The sequence below is a fragment of the Cnephaeus nilssonii genome (genome assembly GCF_951640355.1).
Source record: "Cnephaeus nilssonii genome assembly, chromosome: 4".
In the NCBI taxonomy this organism is placed as follows: Eukaryota; Metazoa; Chordata; class Mammalia; order Chiroptera; family Vespertilionidae; genus Cnephaeus; species Cnephaeus nilssonii.
In genome coordinates, this window is record NC_137075.1 from 47,532,896 (window position 1) to 47,552,734 (window position 19,839).

The 19,839-nt window shown below is 54.6% G+C and overlaps 1 protein-coding gene across 1 annotated transcript; it reads right to left on the reverse strand.

The window, feature by feature from the left end:
- Positions 1 to 914: 914 nt before the first annotated feature.
- On the reverse strand, positions 915 to 19,816 carry DUOX2 (dual oxidase 2). Its single transcript, XM_079769808.1, has 35 exons — positions 19,709 to 19,816; positions 19,352 to 19,435; positions 19,146 to 19,229; positions 18,789 to 18,878; positions 18,439 to 18,603; positions 17,743 to 17,930; positions 17,364 to 17,565; positions 17,052 to 17,218; positions 16,559 to 16,619; positions 16,326 to 16,422; positions 15,793 to 15,883; positions 15,417 to 15,519; positions 14,731 to 14,894; positions 13,977 to 14,152; positions 13,720 to 13,838; positions 13,231 to 13,368; positions 12,900 to 13,013; positions 12,510 to 12,712; positions 12,090 to 12,275; positions 10,529 to 10,754; positions 10,356 to 10,449; positions 8,479 to 8,660; positions 7,859 to 7,928; positions 7,350 to 7,433; positions 6,233 to 6,411; positions 5,914 to 6,144; positions 5,650 to 5,749; positions 4,899 to 4,948; positions 4,488 to 4,615; positions 4,075 to 4,228; positions 2,735 to 2,964; positions 2,324 to 2,482; positions 1,823 to 1,978; positions 1,588 to 1,716; positions 915 to 1,265 (listed from the first exon to the last, which is right to left on the reverse strand). Exons 2-35 carry the CDS (start codon positions 19,362 to 19,364, stop codon positions 1,143 to 1,145), a joined length of 4,656 nt encoding a protein of 1,551 aa, XP_079625934.1. The 5' UTR covers positions 19,365 to 19,435; positions 19,709 to 19,816; the 3' UTR covers positions 915 to 1,142.
- Between the last annotated feature and the right edge of the window lie 23 nt (positions 19,817 to 19,839).

Consider the following 19,839-nt stretch of genomic DNA (forward strand, 5'->3'; position numbering starts at 1 on the left):
TTCTAAGCATCACAGCTGAACTGGGCTCTGAACTAGGCCAAGAAAATACCAAAAATATCTTCCACGTTGATTCTGTGGAAGATAACCAGACATGGGAACCTCTTAAAGGCAAATGCTATTGTATCTCTTCACCTCCACAGCTGTCATAAGGCAGGGGCTGTCCTCCCCCCACTTGGTTTGCCACAACCTGCAGTGACTTGAGCTGTAGGGGTCTCCTTTACTTTACTTTCCTTTTTTTTTAGAAAACAAAGGTCACAAAGATAGTAAATAGTGGAGCAGCCAAGTTTGAATATAGGCGTATCTTGATTCTACAGATGAATTTTTTTTTATTGTCTAAAGTTTTACATATGTTTTCTTTTTCCCCAATTGACCCCCCCGCCCCCAGCCATTCCCACCCCGGGCAAGCCCCCACCGCCCCAGTGTCTGTGTCCATTGGTTATGCTAATATGCATGCATACAAGTCCTTTGGTTGCTCTCTACCCCCCTCACCCCCGATTTGTCTCTGGATCTATTCTTGTTCATCAAATTATGTTGATCATTATATTCCACATATGAGTGAGATCATGTGATATTTATCTTTCTCTGACTGGCTTATTTCGCTTAGCATGATGCTCTCCAGTTCCATCCATGTTTTTGCAAATGGTAAAAGTTCCTTCTTTTTTATAGTGGCATAGTATTCCATTGTATAGATGTACAACAGTTTTTTAATCCACTCATCTGCTGATGGACACTTAGGCTGTTTCCAAATTTTAGCTATTGTAAATTGTGCTGCTATGAAAATAGGGGTGCAGATGAGATTTTTTAAAAGTTTTTATTGATTTTAGAGAGAGAGGAAGGGAGAGAGGGAGAAAGAGAGAAACATCCATTGGCTGCCTTCAGCACACCCCCTACTAGGGATGGAGCTGGCAACCCGGGCATGTGCTTTGACTGGAATCCAACTGGTGACCTTTCGATGCACAGGATGATGCTCCACCAACTAAGCCACACAGGCCAGGGCTCCTCTCCCTTCTCAGAGCGTGGGAGATGTGGATGTGAGGTAATGAGGGAGCGGCTCTCCAACTGAGGCCAGAAGTGAATTCTGACCAAGAAACTGCCAGGTGGGCTAGTCCTCAGAGAAGAAGCAGGCACCAGGGAGGGTGGGCTCAGAAGTTCTCATAGTGGTGCATGAAGTGAGCCTGGTCCTGCCTGTTGATGAGCTGACAGGCCTTCTCTACATTCTTGGTCATTCCTGGAGGGCCGCAGCTGAATACCCCGATCTTTCGTACCTGTCAAGTGTATGTGGGAAGAATGGTTTCAGAAAGAAGGGGCCTGCAGGCTTGAGAGGCTCACTTTCGGGAGGAAGCTGCTTCTGAAGCCTGGCTGGAATGACCGGGGCATCAACCCCAGACGACAAGGAGGAGACTTGAGCTGGAGATGGGAAGGGGGTGGGGAGTTTAAGCCTTCCTTATCTTGGGGCCAAGTTGCAGGGCGGGAGGGGGGGGAGGGGAGGGGAGGTTTCCACTCAAGATAGAGCCAGAGGGTGCTTACAGGTCAGGATGTCCTGGTGGGAAAGGCCAAAGTCCCAAGATGGGTGAGGTTGGGACTAACCTTTGGGTGAACCTCCTGCAGGGAGTTGAAGAAGGGCTCAAAGGGGGGGCGACCAAAGTGGGTGACGGAGCGCAGGCCCGTGAACAGACTCCGGTTCAGCACCTTCTGGAAGTGCCGCTCACAGATGTACTGGTAGAAGAATGAATGGAGGAAGAATGTCAGAGCCAGGCAGAACCAGGGCAGCTCCTAGCCTAGATGGTGACCCACCCATCCTGCCTGACCAGCCCTGATGTACCAGCATGGTGGTCCTGAGGTCGAACTTCTCAGCCAGCTGGGTGATGTAGATGTGCACGGACACCAGGTCCTGGTGGTCATTCTCCTCCACCTCCCGGATGATGTCAGCCAGCCACTCGAACTGCCGCTGGGTCCGTGTCACCCAGATGAAGTAGATCTGGGGACACATGGCTGGAGCTGAGGACTCAACTCAAGGTTCCTCCACCCCAGGTGCCTTCACCTGAGCGGCTAGGAAGCCCCAGGTTCCCCACAGACACTGTCCCTCTGTCAGGACCCACAAGCTTGGCCCAAGGCTTCTAACCAAGAGATCTCAGCAGAGGCCCTTCTGGCTACACTTCCCACCCTCCCTCAAAACATTTGGCACGTAGAAAACTGGGTATAAATGGCCCTGGCAGACCTAGTGCCTATGAGCCCGGGGCTTTTTCTAATGCTACTCTGTTGTGATGTGGGAACACAGTCCATCTATTCGGATTCCTTTGAAGAATGGGAGAGAGACACTCACCTTTTTACAGAGCATTTGGCTGCCCAAGGATGACTTGAAGACCAGGTCTTTGAGGATGGAGGCAAAGGGGGTGACCCCAATGCCCCCTCCCACCAGCACTGACACCTCAAATTTATGCCACTCCTGGTGGCCCTCTCCAAATGGTCCATCAAGGTACAGCTGCCAACAGAAGGGGGAAGGGATGAGCCTAGACCTGCTCCAGCTCTGAGGCTAGATATGGGGCGGGAGGGGTGGGGGTGGCGGGAGTATAAGGAGAAGAAAGATACAGGTACATTCTAGCCTATTCTGAGGCAAACAGCCCTCTCCCAGCTTGGCCTTGAGGTATCTGGTGCTTCCAGTCTCAGGGAGGGGGAGGACAGAGACACATCTGCCAATGCCAGAGCCCACAAAGTGGTTCCCAATCATGGGCACCTTCGGGTATCTGGCAGAGCCGTTGATTGGGGGTGAGTAGATCTCCCTGAGGCGAGTGGTCCAGGGCCCTGCCGCCCTGATGTGCAGGCTGAGTGTGTCCTCATGGGGCGCAGAAGTCAGTGTGAAGGGGTGGTACTCGGTGGTCCCCAGAGCCAGGCAGGCGATCCGCACCCACTGTCCTGACTTGTACTCAAAGCCTTGGGGTCGCTGGAACTGCAGGTGGGTCACTCCTGGGGTCGTGGGCAGAGAAGGGCAGGGTTCAGAAGGCTTGCTTCTGGAACCTGAGGACTGGCAGGTACCCTGTCCTCTCCACATGCCTGAGGCACAGGGAACAGTCACATGGTCTGAGCAAGTTGGGCTCCTGGGGCTGGGAGTCAGAGGACCCCCTCCTCTGTTTCCTGGGTAACATGAGAGCTTCTCTGCTCCCTGTTGCAGCCCCTCTCTTCTCTCAGCTCTCTCTTCCCACATAGGGCTCAGGTCCGAAACCACTGTCCTGGATACAAGCCTACTGGGTCAGGGGACCTCAGGTTCCCCAGGGGCCAACTCAGTACTTACCAGACCTCCACTGTTATAGCCGTGTCTGCACACATCCTGCACTATCACTTACGTTTTTTCTTTGAATTGACTTACTTTTTCAATTTGATTTACCTTGACAACTAGGTTTAAGTCACTAAGGTAGGTGGAAAACCTATATCATGTCCTCTAAATAAAAGGCACCATGTTTTATCAAATTTTTTCTGGATACCCTTTGTGGCCTGACCACAGCTGAGCCTTAGGCCTGTTTTCTCTTTGCTGAAAAGGAGATTTGAAAGTATTGGAGAGTACAAAGGCCATACTAACACCATGTTGCAACTTTGTCCTTAAGTAATCTTGATTGAAATAAAGTAGAAATGAGGTTAATTTTCTTACTCTGTGAGTCCTAAAGGTTGGATGGTTCCTTGACACCTAAAATCATCTTCATCATCCTCTACAGTGATGTGAATGCCACTGGCTCTCAACAACAGAGTCTCACAATCAGGCCGTTGGCCTATCTCTGAAAGGGGATTGTTCTGCAAAATTGGGTGTGAAAGGGATATATGGTTTCCTGCCCTGCACCCAGGCCATACATGTGGGGGTCTTTCTTTTCCTTAAACGCCTTAGTCCGAACTTTCAGCTATCTCTTTTCATAGTCACTTCTCACTGTCTACAAGTCCTCCTGGGACTGCATTTGCATCAGGAACACTGCAGGGGTCCCAGAGAGGCTATCTCAAGGTGGGGTAGGAGGCCTGGGAAGCTGTCGTCCCACACACCCTGAGTCGACTTCCTGTGCTCCCCACCCAGGGTCAGGCCAGGACTGGTACCTGAAGGCAGCAGCTCGGCCTTCACCACGTTGATCTCCACCTTCTTCCGGCTCAGGCTCACCAGCTTGTCCCCCCCATAGATTAGTGCCGGGACCAGGAAGTAGATGTGGAAACGGGGCAGCTGGATCAGGCCGAAGCTGCCGTGGATGATGATCTGGAGACACAGCCAGTTAGTGTAGCTGAGGCCCAGCCAGGCCTTTAAAGATGTCTCCAACACCTGCCCTCCCCTTGCCCAGATACGTTCTGCTTGGGCCTTGGGCCTGGGCCTGGGATGGAATTGGCTTCAGGTCTCAGGGGTCTCAGATCTCAAGGTCTCAGTTTGAGATCTTGTGTCCAATTCAGCCTGCTCCCCCTCCCATCATGAGTGCTCATTCCTACCCCATGGCCGGGCCCTGCCCAGAAGAGTCCCTCACCAGGATGTAGAGCAGGATGTAGAGGTGGTGGGTCAGCCAGAAGCCCCGGAAGCTGCGGCGCCGGAAGTGGTGGGAGGCGAAGACATACATGATGGCCAGGACCAGGAGCAGAAGCACTCCTGTCATACCTGGAGGTATGGGATGCAGGGACAGAGAAGCGTCTCAGCACTTCAGCCTGGACTGAGAATGCAAAGAGCATCCCCCCATTCTGCCCTCCTTCCCTGACCTCCCTCATCCCTCCCTAGTTCCCAGGACAGCCTGCCTGAGGGGGCTGCAGCTGGGGCTTGTCCTGGAGGCTGGAAAGGGAATCGCTGATTATTATACACACGTGTGTATTCATGGGAAAATGAAGACTAAAGCAGAAGTCCTCAGACCGTACCCCCAGTTCCCTCACACAGCCCCACTCCTTACCTGGGACTGTCTGGAAGAACCACCAGTAGAACTTCTGGGGAAACTGGGACCTGTGGGGTAAAGGCACATGGGACCTCTGGCTGGCGCAGGAGGGGCTCCGCCACTGTCACGACATGATTCTCTTCCTGCCGGCCCTGACGGCTGAGATGGCTGGGCCTCCACCCAGAGGGCCCACCATCCTTCCAGGGAACATGCCACCCAATCCCCCGCAGTTCCACCCTCTGCTCTCTCAGCAACGCCTCCTCCAGTGTTGTCCTGAACTCTCCTACTGCGCCTGATCTTTGCTTCCTTCAGTGCTTGGTTCATATTCTATAAGTCCAGTGAGGGCAGGGGTATGTGTTTTGCTCAGTGCCCTATCCCTATGCTCAAACAGTGCCAGGCACATAGTCAACGTCCAGTAAGTATTTGCTGAGTGATTGCATGTGCCTTGGCATCCCTACTCTTTGGCTCCTGGATGGCCACATCAAATGTGCTCCATAAATGTTTGCCCAGTGAATGGCTAATAGGCTGAGATGCGTGTCAGGTACGTGTGGGAAAGGGTCTCCAACTTCATCTCCCAAACTCCTTTCCTGGCCAATCATGGCCAGCTTCCTTCCTGAGGCTCAGGAATTCCCCTCTCAGCTTCCCCAAGGAGGCTGGCATCTCACCCTCACTCAGGGAGGGAGTGGAGTGTCTGGGACCATCTATTTCTTTTCTATTATACCCTTTGGATGTGCCCAGGTGTCCCCAGGGGACCCTCCCCAGAACTGACCCATCATTCACAAAGACGCTGGGGAAGATGCAGGCCAGCAGGCTGAGGGGGCTGACTGAGAAGATGTAGACATTGACCACGTGGCCAGCGCTGTGCAGAACTGAAAGAGACAGACCATGAGAGATGCCACCCTGGGCCAACTCCAAGGGAAAGAGGAGGAACAGGGGGAGAGACGGAAGTAAAAGTAGTTCCAGTCACCTCACTATTTCCCCCACAGCTAGTCCCAGGGGGCTGCAGCAATGAGATTACCCAGGAGCCACGTACCAGCCAGGACAACGGCAGCCATGGCGATCCAGCGATGGAAGTCCACGGCGGCGTCGAAGGGCACGTAGCGGTTGAGGAAGGTCTCCCGCAGGAAGGTGATGAGGTTGCGGCACATGGTGAGCAGGATGTAGGAGAACATGAAGGAGATGCTGGCGGCCGTGCCCCGCGACAGGATGATGCCCACAAAGGTGGTCTGTGCAATGCCCGAGGGGGGCGAGGCAAAGGCGTAGTCTGGGGACAGAGTGGGACGCTGAGGAGCGGGAAGAGCAACCAGGGGGCTTCCCTTTGCCCGTCCACTGCCCCAAACCAGAGCTCGTACAGTAGGCGCGCTCTGCAAACAGGCCCGCACAGATGGCTGAGAAGACCGCGATGCACACGATGTGCCGCCGGTAGTTCTCCACGAAGCGCTTGTACTGCTGCAGCTTCTGGGCCAGCAGGCCCCTCTGCCGCTTCTCCTGCAGCGCCTCCGTGTACAGCGGCGGAAAGGCCACCGCTGCCCTGCAGCCGGGAAGGCAGGTAGCTGTAAGGTCAAGGACCCTGGCTTCCACTAAATGTCAGCCCGGCCGGTGTGATTCCGTGGTTGAGCATCGACCTCTGAACCAGGAGGTCACGGTCCCTGGTCAGAGCACATGCCTGGGTTGCTAGCCCCCAGTGGGGAACGTACAGGAGGCAGCCGATCAATGATTCTCTCTCATCATTGATGTTTCTGTCTCTCTCTTCCTCTCCCTTGTTCTCTGAAATGGATAAAAAATGTCTTTAAATTAAAAAAATATCACCCCATGGCCAAAACCGGTTTGGCTCAGTGGATAGAGCGTCGGCCTGGGGACTCAAGGGTCCCAGGTTCGATTCCGGTCAAGGGCATGTACCTTGGTTGCGGGCACATCCCCAGTGGGGGGTGTGCAGGAGGCAGCTGATCGATGTTTCTCTCTCATCGATGTTTCTAAGTCTCTATCCCTCTCTCTTCCTCTCTGTAAAAAATCAATAAAATATATTTTTAAAATATATATATATCACCCCATGAAGGAGACCGGGTGACTCCCTGGGGGACAGGATGGGCTACAAAATAAGCTTTTTTTGCCAAACCTTTGCCTCTCATCTTTATTTGTTTTATCCGCCCCCTCTTTTGTCTCCCCGCTACTGTACTTCCTCTTCCTCCTGTCTGCTCTGTCCTTCCCTCTTCCTGCTCCCTGCACAGGTTTCGCTGCTCTGCCAAAGCAGGCAGGAGCCAGGAGACTTGGTGTCACGTCTGAGTGCCAGATTCTAGCCTGGAGATTAGGATATTGATCACTTGACTCTGCAGCCCTCCAATCAAGTTAGGTACGCATGGAGTAAGACACAGGATGGTCTCTTGTGTGTCAAAGTGGTGTGGGCAGAACCCAAAGACCCTGAGATCTCTCCCCATGTCTCCTGGGCCCAAGGGTCTAGGAAACACTCACTTTTTGCCAAACCTCTTCTTCAGCCCGGGGCCTCCCAGCTCTGGGGCTTCTGAGGCAGGGAGCCCCACTCCCTGGGAGCAGGAGCTGAGAAAAGGAAAGTGGGTCTAGTTCTCCGCTTGTCTTTGCAGCCAGAGGAGAACTGCCAGGTCAGAGCTTGGGGATGGGGTGGGGTGGGGTGGGGTGATTCCTATGATCCATCCTGCCCACACCGCCTGCCCATAAAACTGGTCAGAGAGCAGCAGACAGGAGACAAGGCAGAATGAATAAATATGATCTGGCCATCTGTTCTATAGGATGGTTCTGTCCGGGAGTGGCAGGAGAGAGCCAGGCTCCTGAGCAGCATGGGGTGTGGGAGGCCGTGGAATCTGGGCTAGGACTGGCCATGCACTAAGAGTAACTTTCATAGGCCAATGTCTGACCCCAGGGTCAGATTCAGCCAGCTCTACTTTCTTCATGTCTTTGCAGGGCACCTGGCCAAAGGGATTTCCCAACGCCCCATTCCTTCTCACCGTTCTCCAGGAGTTCGAGTGATGAATGAAACTCGACAGCTGATCCTTGGTTTAAAGATGTCTCCAACACCTGGAGAGAAGAACAAGAGGCTTCCCCATGAGGTCGGTGGGGTGGGGTGGAGTAGGATGGAAGACTGTCCCTCCAACACCACCCACTGCCCTCTGGGAAGGGTGCCATGGCACGTGCCAGTGACTTGGTCATGTCCTCATCTCCTGCTCCAGCTTTGTTCCCCTCACTCCCCACACTGCACACAGGGCAGCCACTGCTAGACAATGTGGCAATGCTGTGCAACTAGGAAAAGGAACCCTCTCCAGGTAGATGCCTGGGCCTGCAGATCCTTTGTGTAAAGAAAGTAGTGCCTTTTCCTCTGGCCAGATACAATCCAGACCAACGCACATGGCTTGGTGAGCAGAATGTAGGCTGGATTTCGGCTCACTCTTGAATCCTCAGCGGGCATTTTTGTGCAGAGCTGTATTACACCCTTGATTACACATGCCTGACTCAGGGCTAAGCACCAAGGACTAAGAAAGAAATGAGATCTGGGTTCTATACACCAGGAAGTCTCATTTTGAGGACACACCCTTCCTTGACTCTGACCATCCCTTACATACTCACACACCTTCACCTCTGACACAGAGCTGCGTGCGGCGGAGCTCGCTGTCATGGTCCCGCAGCATGAAGTGGAAGTCCTCCCATGTCAGCTCCTCCTTGTCCTGGAAGCCCGACTCCCGGAACATGGACTCCACCACCTCCGCCAGCTGGGCCTTGGACAGGCAGTTGTTGGAGATCTCGATGAAGGACCTGGGAGAGGACCAGAGAGAGCAGCCTGTTACCTGGTGAGGTCAGGCTCAGGCAGGTGCAGAGTGGGGTGGGCCATGGATGATCTAATGTTGTTGTCAGTGACCCTGGAAATAACACTGAGAAGATATTCATCCAGCCTGTACCCAACACTAAGCTAGGTGGGGTGACCACAAGCTCAAAAGGCAGAACAAAACTGAAAATGACCTTGACCAATGGAAGATAGCGACCTTCAAACAGGGAGACATCTACAGCTGGGACGAATGTCCACTTAGTGTAGGGACATATCCAGGTATGCCATGGTGCCGTGACAGGGTCTCTGCCTCTGACGGGGTCTCTCTCATATTATGTCTCCCACACCACCGCTGGGCTCCCCCTTTCAGAGTCGAGTGGGGGCATAGAAAACTGAGGGTTGGGAGCTGGGAGGAGATATAGCTGCGATGGCTGCTGCTTCCTCGTGCCAAAACCTCAAGGCACAGGCAGGAGTGTTTCCACACCCACTCTGACAGCACCCATAGTGGCAGCAGCAGTAGCCATACTCTTTTCTTAAGCTGTGCTTTGGGGTGAAACTCTGAGCCCAGAAGATAAAGAGCTTTTCCCACACGGCACAGCAAGCACTGCCGTCACACTAAAAAACACATCATCCCACTGAGACTGAGGAAGGTCCACACACTGAGTATAGGATGAGAAGGTGGAAGCTCGTGCCTTGGGGGCAGCGACCCTCTCCTAAATTCCCTAGGATGTACTCTGGCCTGGGCCTGCAATGGCACACCCAGCGAGGTACAGACTGCAGTCAGCTAACTTGACCCCATCCCTTCTAGACGCCCATGTCCAGTTGTGGTATCTGGACTGTGAGAGGGATGTGGCAGTCAAGGGGAATACAGAAGTCAATGGGAAGGCTTAAAGGGGGAGAACATTTAAAAGGTCCTGAGCTATTGTAGGCATTCTATCCATTCATTTGGTCATTTATTCCATCTTATTCAGTTAACCACGTATTGAATGCCTGTTATGTGCCAGTCACAGCATAGAGGAGGTGCATTCAGCAGGAAACAAAGAAGGCATGAACCCCATCCTTATGGGGCTGAAGGGGACTGTGTTACTGGAGCATTGTCTTTAGGAATAAGAAGTCTCAAAACGGATCTTTATTAAGACACTACAACCTGAAATGGCTTAAGGAGCAGTAAGAGAGGAGGGTCAGAAAATAGAGGAACTGTGTGTTCCTCCTCCTGCTAATCAGGGTGATTAATATTGGAAGAGTGACTAAAGTTGTCCATGTTCCATCCACCTGTGATTTCACTGTACAGAGCAATGTTAGGCATGCTGCAGACTTCACAAAGATCCAAAAGCATCCAGAAGGGGTTAGTGGACTTTTGTTAGTGGTCACATTAGGGTTGGTTGTGGTTTTGTTATGTGTGTTTTTGTGGGTTTTTTTTTCTAACTAGGGAGGGAGAATTCTCTGGCTGATGTGAAAGTGCAGATATTGACCCTCCAGGAGCAAAGTATGGGAATCCTAAGTGAGAAAGCTTATACTGGGGACAGAAGGGTCAAACATTTGAAGCTGACTGCTCTGAGAGTCTAGGACACACTGAGGGCCAGCTCTCAGTGGAGGCTGCCTCCTTGCCTACACTCCTCTGACCTGACTTGTTTTCCTGTTGAAAACATCAAGCAGTCTCGGGGCTAGAAGGGCCCAGCCCGTACCGCATCATGGTGAAGAATTCCTCCTTGGAGAGAAAGCCATTTGCATCCAGGTCATACATGGTGAACATCAAACGGGACTTGTCCTCTGGGGAGCCTGGGAAGAGAAAGGGGGATACAGGTCATCTCTCTGCTGAAAGAACCCTGGCTCCTGGGTTGGCCCACCATCCCCCTACCTTTCATGAAGACCACCAGGATGTCCAGGAACTCCCGGAAGGACAGGTAGCCATTGCCATCTTTGTCAGCCAGAGAGAACATGGACTCCACAAACATGTCCTGGGGCTTGAGGCCCAGGGACTCGGCAAACTCAGCCCTACTCAGCTCACACGTCAGGGCCTCTCGTACCTTCTGTGACGAGTCCAGGGGCAGAGCCCCTGCATCAGCCTGGTCGATGTCCAGCACCTGTACCCAGGCAGCAGGAGCGGGAGGGAGAGAAGGAAGTGAGGCCTGGCTGAATGCAATTCAGTGACCCTTCACATCTCTCCAAAGTCCAACAAAGAAAGGGAAGCCCTGGTGGCTACTCCTAGTCCTCAGATACACTCCTGACTTGGTCCCCTGCTCCCCTGTAGAGGGAGTGGCTTCAATCTCTAGCATTTTCTCCCTGGACCCAAGATCCAGGAACTTTATACAGTAGGAATGGTGCTGGGTCTGGCTGGGAGCAGCAAGGGGCAAAGTTTGGGAATGCTAAGTGAGAAAGCTTATACTGGGGACAGAAGATGTAGTTGACATGGGTGGACAGGCAGGAAGAGGCTAGAGATATGTTCTCTTACCGATTCAGACAAGCTGCCATGTGCCTGATTTGGTCTCTGCCACATTATTCAAAGATTTTAAAAGTCATTTATATGCAGCAACCATTTGTTAAATGTCTACAATGTACAGTTAAGTCCTCACTTAATGTCATCAATAGTTTCTGTGACTTTAAGCAAAATGATGTATAACAAAACCAATTTTACCATAGGCTCATGATACAAGCTTGAGTTAAGTTCCTGTCATCTCATCAAAGCTATCAGAAGATCTGCTGTACCAAGGATTTGGGCTAAACACTACACAGGACAGTGTTTTTCAAATGTTGGAGTGTATCAGAATCCCGCCCTGACCGGTTTGGCTCAGTGGATAGAGTGTCGGCCTGCAGACTCAAGGGTCCCGGGTTCGATTCCAGTCAAGGGCCTGTACCCTGGTTGCGGGCGCATACCCAGTGGGGGGTGTGCAGGAGGCAGCTGATTGATGTTTCTCTCTCATCCATGTTTCTAGCTCTCTATCCCTCTCCCTTCCTCTCTGTAAAAAAACAATAAAATATATATTTAAAAAAAGAAAAGAATCTCTTGGCGGGTTTATGGGCCCCACCCTCAGAGATCCTGATTCACTAGGTCTGGAGCGAGGTGAGGGGGGTAAGGGCTGCTAAAGATTTACATTTTTAACAAATTCCAAGTTCAGGCTACCGCTGTTGGTCTAGGGGCTACACTTGGAGAACCACTGATGTAGATTGTCTCACTGAATCCTTACAACAACCCAATGGGATGAATCCTATTTTAATAGGCTGTTTTATAGATGAGAAAACTAAGATACAGAGCAGAGGTCATGTGATTTGCCTAAGGTCACACAGATAGTGAGTGGCAAAGCTAGGATGTCTCCAGCCCACAGAGCAGAAGCTTAGTTCACCCATATAGAGTCCTATCAGACCAAAGTTTCCTCCAACCCATGGGTTGGTCCTATCTTCAAAAGGCACAGCCATAGCACCTGGGCAAAGAGGTGTCTAAAGAAGACTTCCAGGATGCGGCCCCGCTGCTGCTTGGTCACAGCCTTCCTGAACAGCTCATTCTCGCCCATCTCAGCCACGTGGAAGCCCAGAGCCCAGTGCACACAAAAGCCTTGCAGATGCTGCACGAAGGTTCCTCGCTCCTCCTCGGAGTTGAACAGCAGCACCTGGGTGGGAGGAAGGTTGAGCCAATGCTCAGAGCTCGAGCTTCTGGTTTAGCCTCCCCTCAGAGAACCTTAGGTTGGGGGGCAGGTGAGTGGCTCAAGAGGGTCAGAAGGAGGGTCAGGGGACCTCTGAAAGGAGTGCCTCTCCCACCATCAGCCTTCACGATGAGCTCTGTAGCTAAGAAGAGGGTGACTCGAGAGGACTCGCTGTGAGAGGGGAGGCAGGATGGGCCGTACCAGGTCATACTCCTTGGGGATCTTGAGCAGCAGGGTGCGACGTCCACGGTTGCTGGACAGAATGAGGTTGACCTGCTGCAGGGGCCGCAGCTGGATGGTGCGCAGCACAGAGAGACGCCTATCCAGAACCTGAAGACACCTGTCTGGGAGCAGCTGAATGGTGATGGGGTAGCTCCTCTCCCTAGGGCCTGGCCACTCCATCGCTGTGGAGGAGAAGATTGGGCAGAGCAGTTCAGCAGAGGTCCCCAGGCCCCTGCCCTCAGGCCAGTTCCACTCTACTGGTCAGAACAGGCATCCCAAAATCTGGCTTTCTCCCCACATTTGTAACCTGGTTCTCCCCCGCTCTTCCCCCCACCCCCACCTGCTCCCTCCTCCTCAGTCCCATCTCACCTGGTACTCCATCTTTGGCTGCCTCCTTCTTCATACTCTCTTTGTCTTTCTTTTGTAACCTTTTGAGTTCTCGGCTCCGGAAATGGGCCACCAGCCCAGAGATAAGCAGACTCACTGGAGGGGATCAGAAGGAGCCAGTGGGTAGGGGAGCCCCTCACCTGAAGCTTTACTGAGGCTTGGCTGCTGCCCCTCCTTCCCAAGGCCCACTGTGCCTGGCTTCGACTATACCAAGAAACTAGCCCTGCAAGCCAGCAGGTAATGAGGGGCAGGGACAGACCGTGGGAAGGGGGAGGCAGGAGAAGAGAGATGGGTGAGGGGGTGAAGGGCCCACCTAGAGGAAGACAGCAAAGAGCCACGATGGTGATACCAAAACCAGGACCACTGCCCTTGAAGTAGTCAAACACGATCATGGGCACACAGGGTGGCAAACCATCAGTTGTGAGCTGCCAGGGCTGAGGACATGGTGCACCTGGGGGAGAGGGCACAAAGGAATCTTAAAGCCTGAGCATCCTACTCCTTGGCCAAGCATCCGCTCTCTCTCCTGTAAAAAACCAGGTACCCTCCTCTCTCCCAGGCTCGCCTCACTGGAACATGTTCCCCTCCAAAAGTCCCCTTCCATATCCCATCTCGCAGCACTCACCACAGCTTGCAGCCTGCAAACTAGTCCAGTCTCTAGTGGGGGAGATGGCCTAATGCAGGCTTCCTAGACTAATACAGAGGGGGTTGCCTGGTGCCTGGCTCCCTGGACAGCACCAAGTGATCCCCCAAACCTTGGTCCTTTCTCTGGCAGCCATCTCTTGTGTTCTCCCAGGCCACCTACCTTCATGCCAGATAAAGACATTGGGCTGCAGGGCACTGGGGTCCACGTTAGTGACAGCCACCAGCACGTCCCGCAGAGTGGTGTTTCTGATTTCTGCAATTTCTTCCCTGGAGAACAGCCTAAGTTGGAGAAAGCCAAGGATTTTTGGGATGGGAAGGGGTTGTAGGCTTTAGCAATCTCAGCACCAGGTACCCAGGCGAGGAAAGAGACCCAGAGGGTCTGGGCCCAAGCCCAAGTGGGAGCCAGGCAGGCCTTACCCATTCCTGGTGTTCTCAAACCAGTAACGGTCCCCATCCCGCAGACGCACAAACTGGTCTAGGACTATGGTTCTGAAAAGGGGCCCGGGGTCCCCCTGGCTCTCCAGGAGTCCCCCAGGGAGTAGCTCCAGCAGGGACAGGTCGTGGTTGTACAGGGCAGCTGTGGCTTCCAGCACCTGGGGAACCACAGGAGGTGAGGTATGTGTGTACACATGTGTGTCTATGTGTTGGGGAGGGCAGCCACTCTTGCCCCATCCCTCAAACATAGTACCCCATCAGCTACTTGGCTTGCTGTTCAGGCCTCTTTCTAGGCAGCCTCCTTGGTTGGTGGCAAATCTTGTGGGAGAATCAGTGTATCCCAGCCCATGGTAAGACCCACTGTCAAATGCCTAAGGATATACCTTGTGACCATCGCTACCCAGACAGCCTGGCCCCAATGATTAGCAGCTTCAGAGTCACCCAACTCTTGGGGAGGAACCCCGCAGGAATAGGACAATGGCACCCACCCAGGGGCCACCCGGCAGGAATGGTACAATGTAGTGATGAGGAACATACTCTGGAATCAGATGGCTGAATTTAAACCCTGCATCTATGAGTGGCTTCACAACTATGTCATTGACAAAATGGGGATAATAGTAGTATCTACCCTACCACATTCCCGATGTACATTAGACAAATTACATGTGTAAAGGACCGGGAACAGTAGGGCCACAGGAAAGCTTTAGTTGCTATTATTATCATTACTATTCCTGACCTGGGCGTCCACATTGGGGTTGAGGTAACTCCAGTTCTTCGGGTTCTCTAAACCCAAGGCTAGCAGAGCTTGACTGTAGCTGGGCAGCCCCATATCCCTGCCACGTTGGATGCTGCTGGCCACGTAGTCTGTGCGGGAGAACTTGCCAGAGCCAGGCCAATAATCTACGGAGGGGAGAGGACCAGACAATAGGCTCAGTCACTTCCACCCTTCTTTGCCCAATAGCCTCCAATTGGGCTGTTGGCACCACCTTCCCCCCCGCCCACCCGACCCCTGCCCAGCACTTGTCTACATGTGACTGTATCCATATCATCCTTGCCTTGGTGTGGAGTCCATGTCATCATGTTACAAGAGACTTTTTCTGCTAAGTCTCTTCCCCTAAGACTCAAGACTGTTTTAGTTACCCAGCAGAAAAGTCCCTAGCCTTTACCTCCTTAATGTCAAGACAGGACTGAATGAAAACCTTTAGAGACCTAAGCATTGAAGAGATTGTGGTGCCGCCCTTCCCCCACATACTCAGACACAGGCAATTTAGAATAAAAACAACACTAAACTGTAAGTGGCTATTTGCAGTGCATCTCTGTCCCTGCACTGTAGGCACCATAGGTCTACCTGTTGATTAACTCAAAAGAATCCCCAGGCTGCCAGGCCTCTGGGCCCCTTTCCCTTCTGGTTCCAGAGCTCACCCCTAAGATCTTCAACCACTATCCTGTCCTCCAGCTCTGAGATCTGGGAGGCCATTCCCAGCAGCAGTTCATTCACTGCCTGGGCACTGTTCAGGTTGGGGTTCTGGAAATAAACAAGACTCTCAGTCAAGGTAGGCTTTCAGGTCCCTTCCCAAAGCCCAGCCCCTCTAACCTTGGACCACAGGACAAAGGTCGCGTTTGGCCAGTCCCAGACTCTCTTGAGCTGTTGTCCCCAGATAATTTTCTGATCACTCTGCCCTTCATCTCCCACCACCGTGGAGCAGCAACACTCGAGAATTGGAATTGTTGCTTTCCCCGGCCTATGTAATGAGACTGACCTTGAGCCACTTTCCCTTGACCCTGACCCCCGGCTGACCTCCCGAGTCCAGTAGCTGTTGCAGACTCTGAGAGCTGGGGAGATGCCAAAATCCTTGTTGGTGATCTTCTGGAAATGACAGCTGGCATTTCTGAAATAGGGAATCAAGAATGTGGTAAGGGGATTCAGGGGAGGAAGCTAAGATGGGGTTAAGTTAGGTGAAGGTTTCAGCGGGGGTTGGCCAGGCCTGAGGGATGGTCCCTGAACTTCCTTGAAGTTCTGGCAAAGTGTGTGGATTGAAGATAAAGGTTGCTCTTTGTCCACACAGGGTGGGAAGGGAAGGAGGGAAAAGGGTTATCCAGCTGATGGACAAATCCTGCTCTCAGCAACTGAAATTCAGTCATTACAAGGAGCTGGGGAGATTTCCCTGTTAAGGCTGAATCTCCTTTCCCAGGGTCCTGTTTTAGGACGCCAAGGTCTGCTTCCTTCAGGTCATTGTAGAGGTGTGTAAAAAGCTCCAGGACCCCAGGCCCTCTGATTCACCACCTCTGCCAGTGCTGTGCCTCCTTTCCCATCACCAGCCTCTCCCTCACCTCATGTAGACGCCAGGGGGCACCATGGTGGACAGGAACTGTTCAGAGGCTGCCAGGAACTCTGGAGAGATGCTGGGGTCCAGGAAAGGGCGGTACCCTGCCCCACGGGAAGAATAGGAGAAATAAACTCCTTAACCCTCCATCCTCCCATAACAGGCATCCACCTGTCTTCTTTCCGCCTATGGAGCCCAACCACAACCTCCCCTCAACACAGGTGCCCCCCACGCCCTCACCTGTATATTCTGGGGGTGTAGTCTGCAGGAAGCTGGGCAGCCACTCATACAGAGCAATGTTCTGAGGGTCAAGAAAGAGGAAAGGTGGGGAGAATGCTCCAGCTGCCAGGCCAGGAGGGATCTGAGCCCAGGGAAGGCTTCAGTGGGAGAGGACGACCAGGCAGGGGCAGTGATGGGAAAGGCAACTCAAATGGGAGGGGAGCGGAGGCCTCGCCCCACAAGGAACAAGGGATTGGGGGGGAGGGGTGGGGGGACACAGCTACATCTCTTGTGTAAATGGCACTTTGCCTCTCTATCACTCCTAGACTTTAGCTCTCCACATGAGCAGGGGGTCCTGCGAGCCAGGGAAGGCGGGGCACCCGGTCCTGGTCACCAGCTGTCCAGTCAAGGGTGTTTCTGGGTGGCCGATGTCCACGGATGGAGGGCTCTGCAGGGGAGCAGAGTCTCCGTGGCGCAGGACCTGAGGGTGGGCGGGGAGGGCCGTGCCACTGACCTGGTAGGTGGCAATGACCCTCTTGCGCGCGTGCTGGAACAGCTCCTCGTCCCCCCAGCGCGGGTGCTGGCGGGCCAGCCTCTGTGCGCACAGGTTGTGGTAGCGGAACCAGAGCAGGCCCAGCGCCTGCAGGAAGGGCTCGCGGTTCCCTCGCTCTGCCCCGAAGGCTGCCTCCGTCAGGGGGGCGCAGGAGGGAGAGGAGCGGCGGTGTGACCCGGGGGAGCGCCCCCGCGCACACCCCAGCCCGCGCCGCCCCCCAGCCGGCCCTGGCCGCCCGCCCCTCCCGCGCCCCGGGCGGCCCCGCGGCCTCACCGTACAGCCCCCGCGGCCCGCGCTGTCCCGTGGCGGGGTCGGGCGCGCTCCACATGAGCAGGGGCTCCTGCGCGGCCCGGGGGAAGGCAGGGTCGCTCCCCGACGCCAGCTGTCCCCCAGAGAAGCTCCGCAGCGCGTCGCTCCAGGAGTGCGAGGAGCCATAGATGGCGCTGCCGTCCAGCCAGCCCGTCACCTCGTTGGTCTGACAGGTCAGCAAGGGGGTAGGTGAGGCGGGTAAGGGGGGGGGGGGCAGGACCAGCGCCAGGCGGGTGTCCGTGGGTGAGTGGGGGATCCTCTCCCCGCACGACCTGCCAGACCCGGAGCCCGGAGCCCCACCTGCCTGGGACCCAGCTCCTGCCCGCCATCTGCCCAGTCTCACCAGGTCCCGGGGGTTGCTGGGGCTCTGCCCGGTCTTGGGGTCCCAGCGGCTCCTCTGGAAGGGCAGCACCACGTCCCCGCGCTGGTCGGGGTCGAACACGGGGTCTCCGGGTGGGACCCGGATGTTGAGGAACTCGGCGGGGCAGCCAGGTCTCTCTATGCTCACCAGGTCCGAGAGCACGTGGTAGCCTGCGTGCGAGGGGTGCAAACTGGTGAGAATAGCCACTTCCTGTGGCCAAATTTCTCAAGAGCCAAAAGGCAGGTGTTTGAGTGCAAGCTCCACCAACAGCTCTGTGGCTTTTTTCTGTTCTGCCAAGTTGTTGTGATAATCACTATAATTAATATAAGCCCCTCCCCAGCCAGTCCCCATCTCCTAATAGGTCCTTCCACCTCCCCTCCGTCTAGCGGGGGTGAGGGTGGGGAGGGGTGGGGATAGGGAGAGCATGATCATATTGAGAGGAGAGCCTGGCAGGGGACTCAGCTCCTGAGAACTATAACGGAGGTCCGGTGGCACTCCTGGGTTTGGAGTAAGGGGTAAAAGACATTTTATGGGAGCAAAGATCCCTGAATGGAAAGCCCAGATCCCTCTGAGATGAAAAAAGTCTCGTGCTGCTTAGTGGGGGTCGGGGGATGTGGCTGTGGGCTTGCAGAGGGGCTTCAGTGGACCAGCCCTCGTGCTTTCCCACATTGCCCTCACCAAAGAAGACCCCCAGCACGGTGCGGTTGCGGCGGGATGCCAGCCCGGCTCTGCCCCGCGTGGCGGCGTCGCTGAGTCGGCGCGGGTTGGGCAGCTGCGGCTCTCCCAGAGCTTGATACACACCGTCCGCGTAATTGGCTGGTACTAGGCGTCGCAATCGGCAGCCTGCAGGAAGCAGGCTGTGTTAGAGCACTCAGTCCCCAACAAGCCCCGAACTTTGCCCTGCTCTTCCCTCACCAGTGACAAGACCCCCCTCCCTAGTCTCCTGGCCCCGGGAGTGCACAGGAGTTCCCTGCGCAGGCAGCCAGGAGGCTGAGGTGCGCTCTCACGCTCTCCGCGCCTGGACGCACCTGCCGCGCCTCGCTGGTGGTGCCTCAGGTTGTTGAACCAGCCGTCATAGCGCTGCACTTCCCAGGGCAGTGAGAGTGCGTCCTCGCCGCCTGTGGGTCAGAGAGTGGTCCCCTCAGTGCTAGCTTCCCTGCGATGCCCCGGGTACCCGAAGACCTCAGCCCATGCTTCTCCGGCTCGCCGAGCGTCCCCAAACCGACCCAAGTGGCTTTGCCTGCGCCGCGTGGAGGCTGCGCTGGGAAGTTTCCCAGCCTGCTGAGCACGATCTTCCAGCCTCAGGGAACCGCTTGACTTCATTTCTCCCTTCCCTCAATCCCAGAGGTACTGAGTGACATCTCGGGAGGGCACCTGATGCTTACCCGCCAGATCCAGGGATCCAGTCAGTAGAGCTCCCAGGAGCATCAGTGTCTCTGGTCTTGCGTGGAGCATGCTGAGCCTGCAGCCTGGGGAATAGGAGGCGGTATGTGAGGGACCAAAAGCTGGCGTCCCCAAAGCCTACAGCCGGCACAGAAGGAGGAGGCATCAGCTGTTTTCACTTCTGGAGCGAAGCTTTTAGAAGCATTACCAAAAACCCGCATCGGCACGCTGCTCTTTTGGGTGGACGGTGGACGTGGCAGCCCTCACCTCCCCCGCCGGGGAACTGCTTCTCCTAGAAAGCAGGAAAGCAGGGAAGGGAAAGGGGCTAGTAAGCTGGAGGCCAGGACATGCAGCACCTCAGACTCCGAAATGAATGTCTGTGCATGGACTGGAGGGATGGGAAGATCAAGCCCCAAGCCCCGGTCCAACCTCTGGTTGAGAGCCCCTGTCGGGATCGGAAGGTTTTCCCCCTCTTGGAATCTTTGCTTTTTATGCTCAGCATCCTGCCTCCACCACCCCATTCCCACACCCACTCACCAGCTCAGCCTCCCCGCTGCGCTCTCACCCAACTCTCTGGGTCCTCTGAGGCACGTTGCGCGGGTGTCCACTCTGGCTAGACCGGTTACAGGTGTGACCATTTAGACGCTGGGCTCACCCCCTGCTGAGGAGGTAGGTCTCCTCTCATTTGCATAGCGA

Bases quoted from the DNA above. Each gene is read 5' to 3' on its own strand.
- DUOX2 (XM_079769808.1), bottom strand. The intron at 6,412-7,349 runs GTGAGTGTTTCC...TCCCGGCTGCAG, and splicing joins AAGAAGAGGTTTGGCAAAAA to GGCAGCGGTGGCCTTTCCGC. The intron at 1,979-2,323 runs GTGAGTGTCTCT...ATGTGTCCCCAG, and splicing joins GCCAAATGCTCTGTAAAAAG to ATCTACTTCATCTGGGTGAC.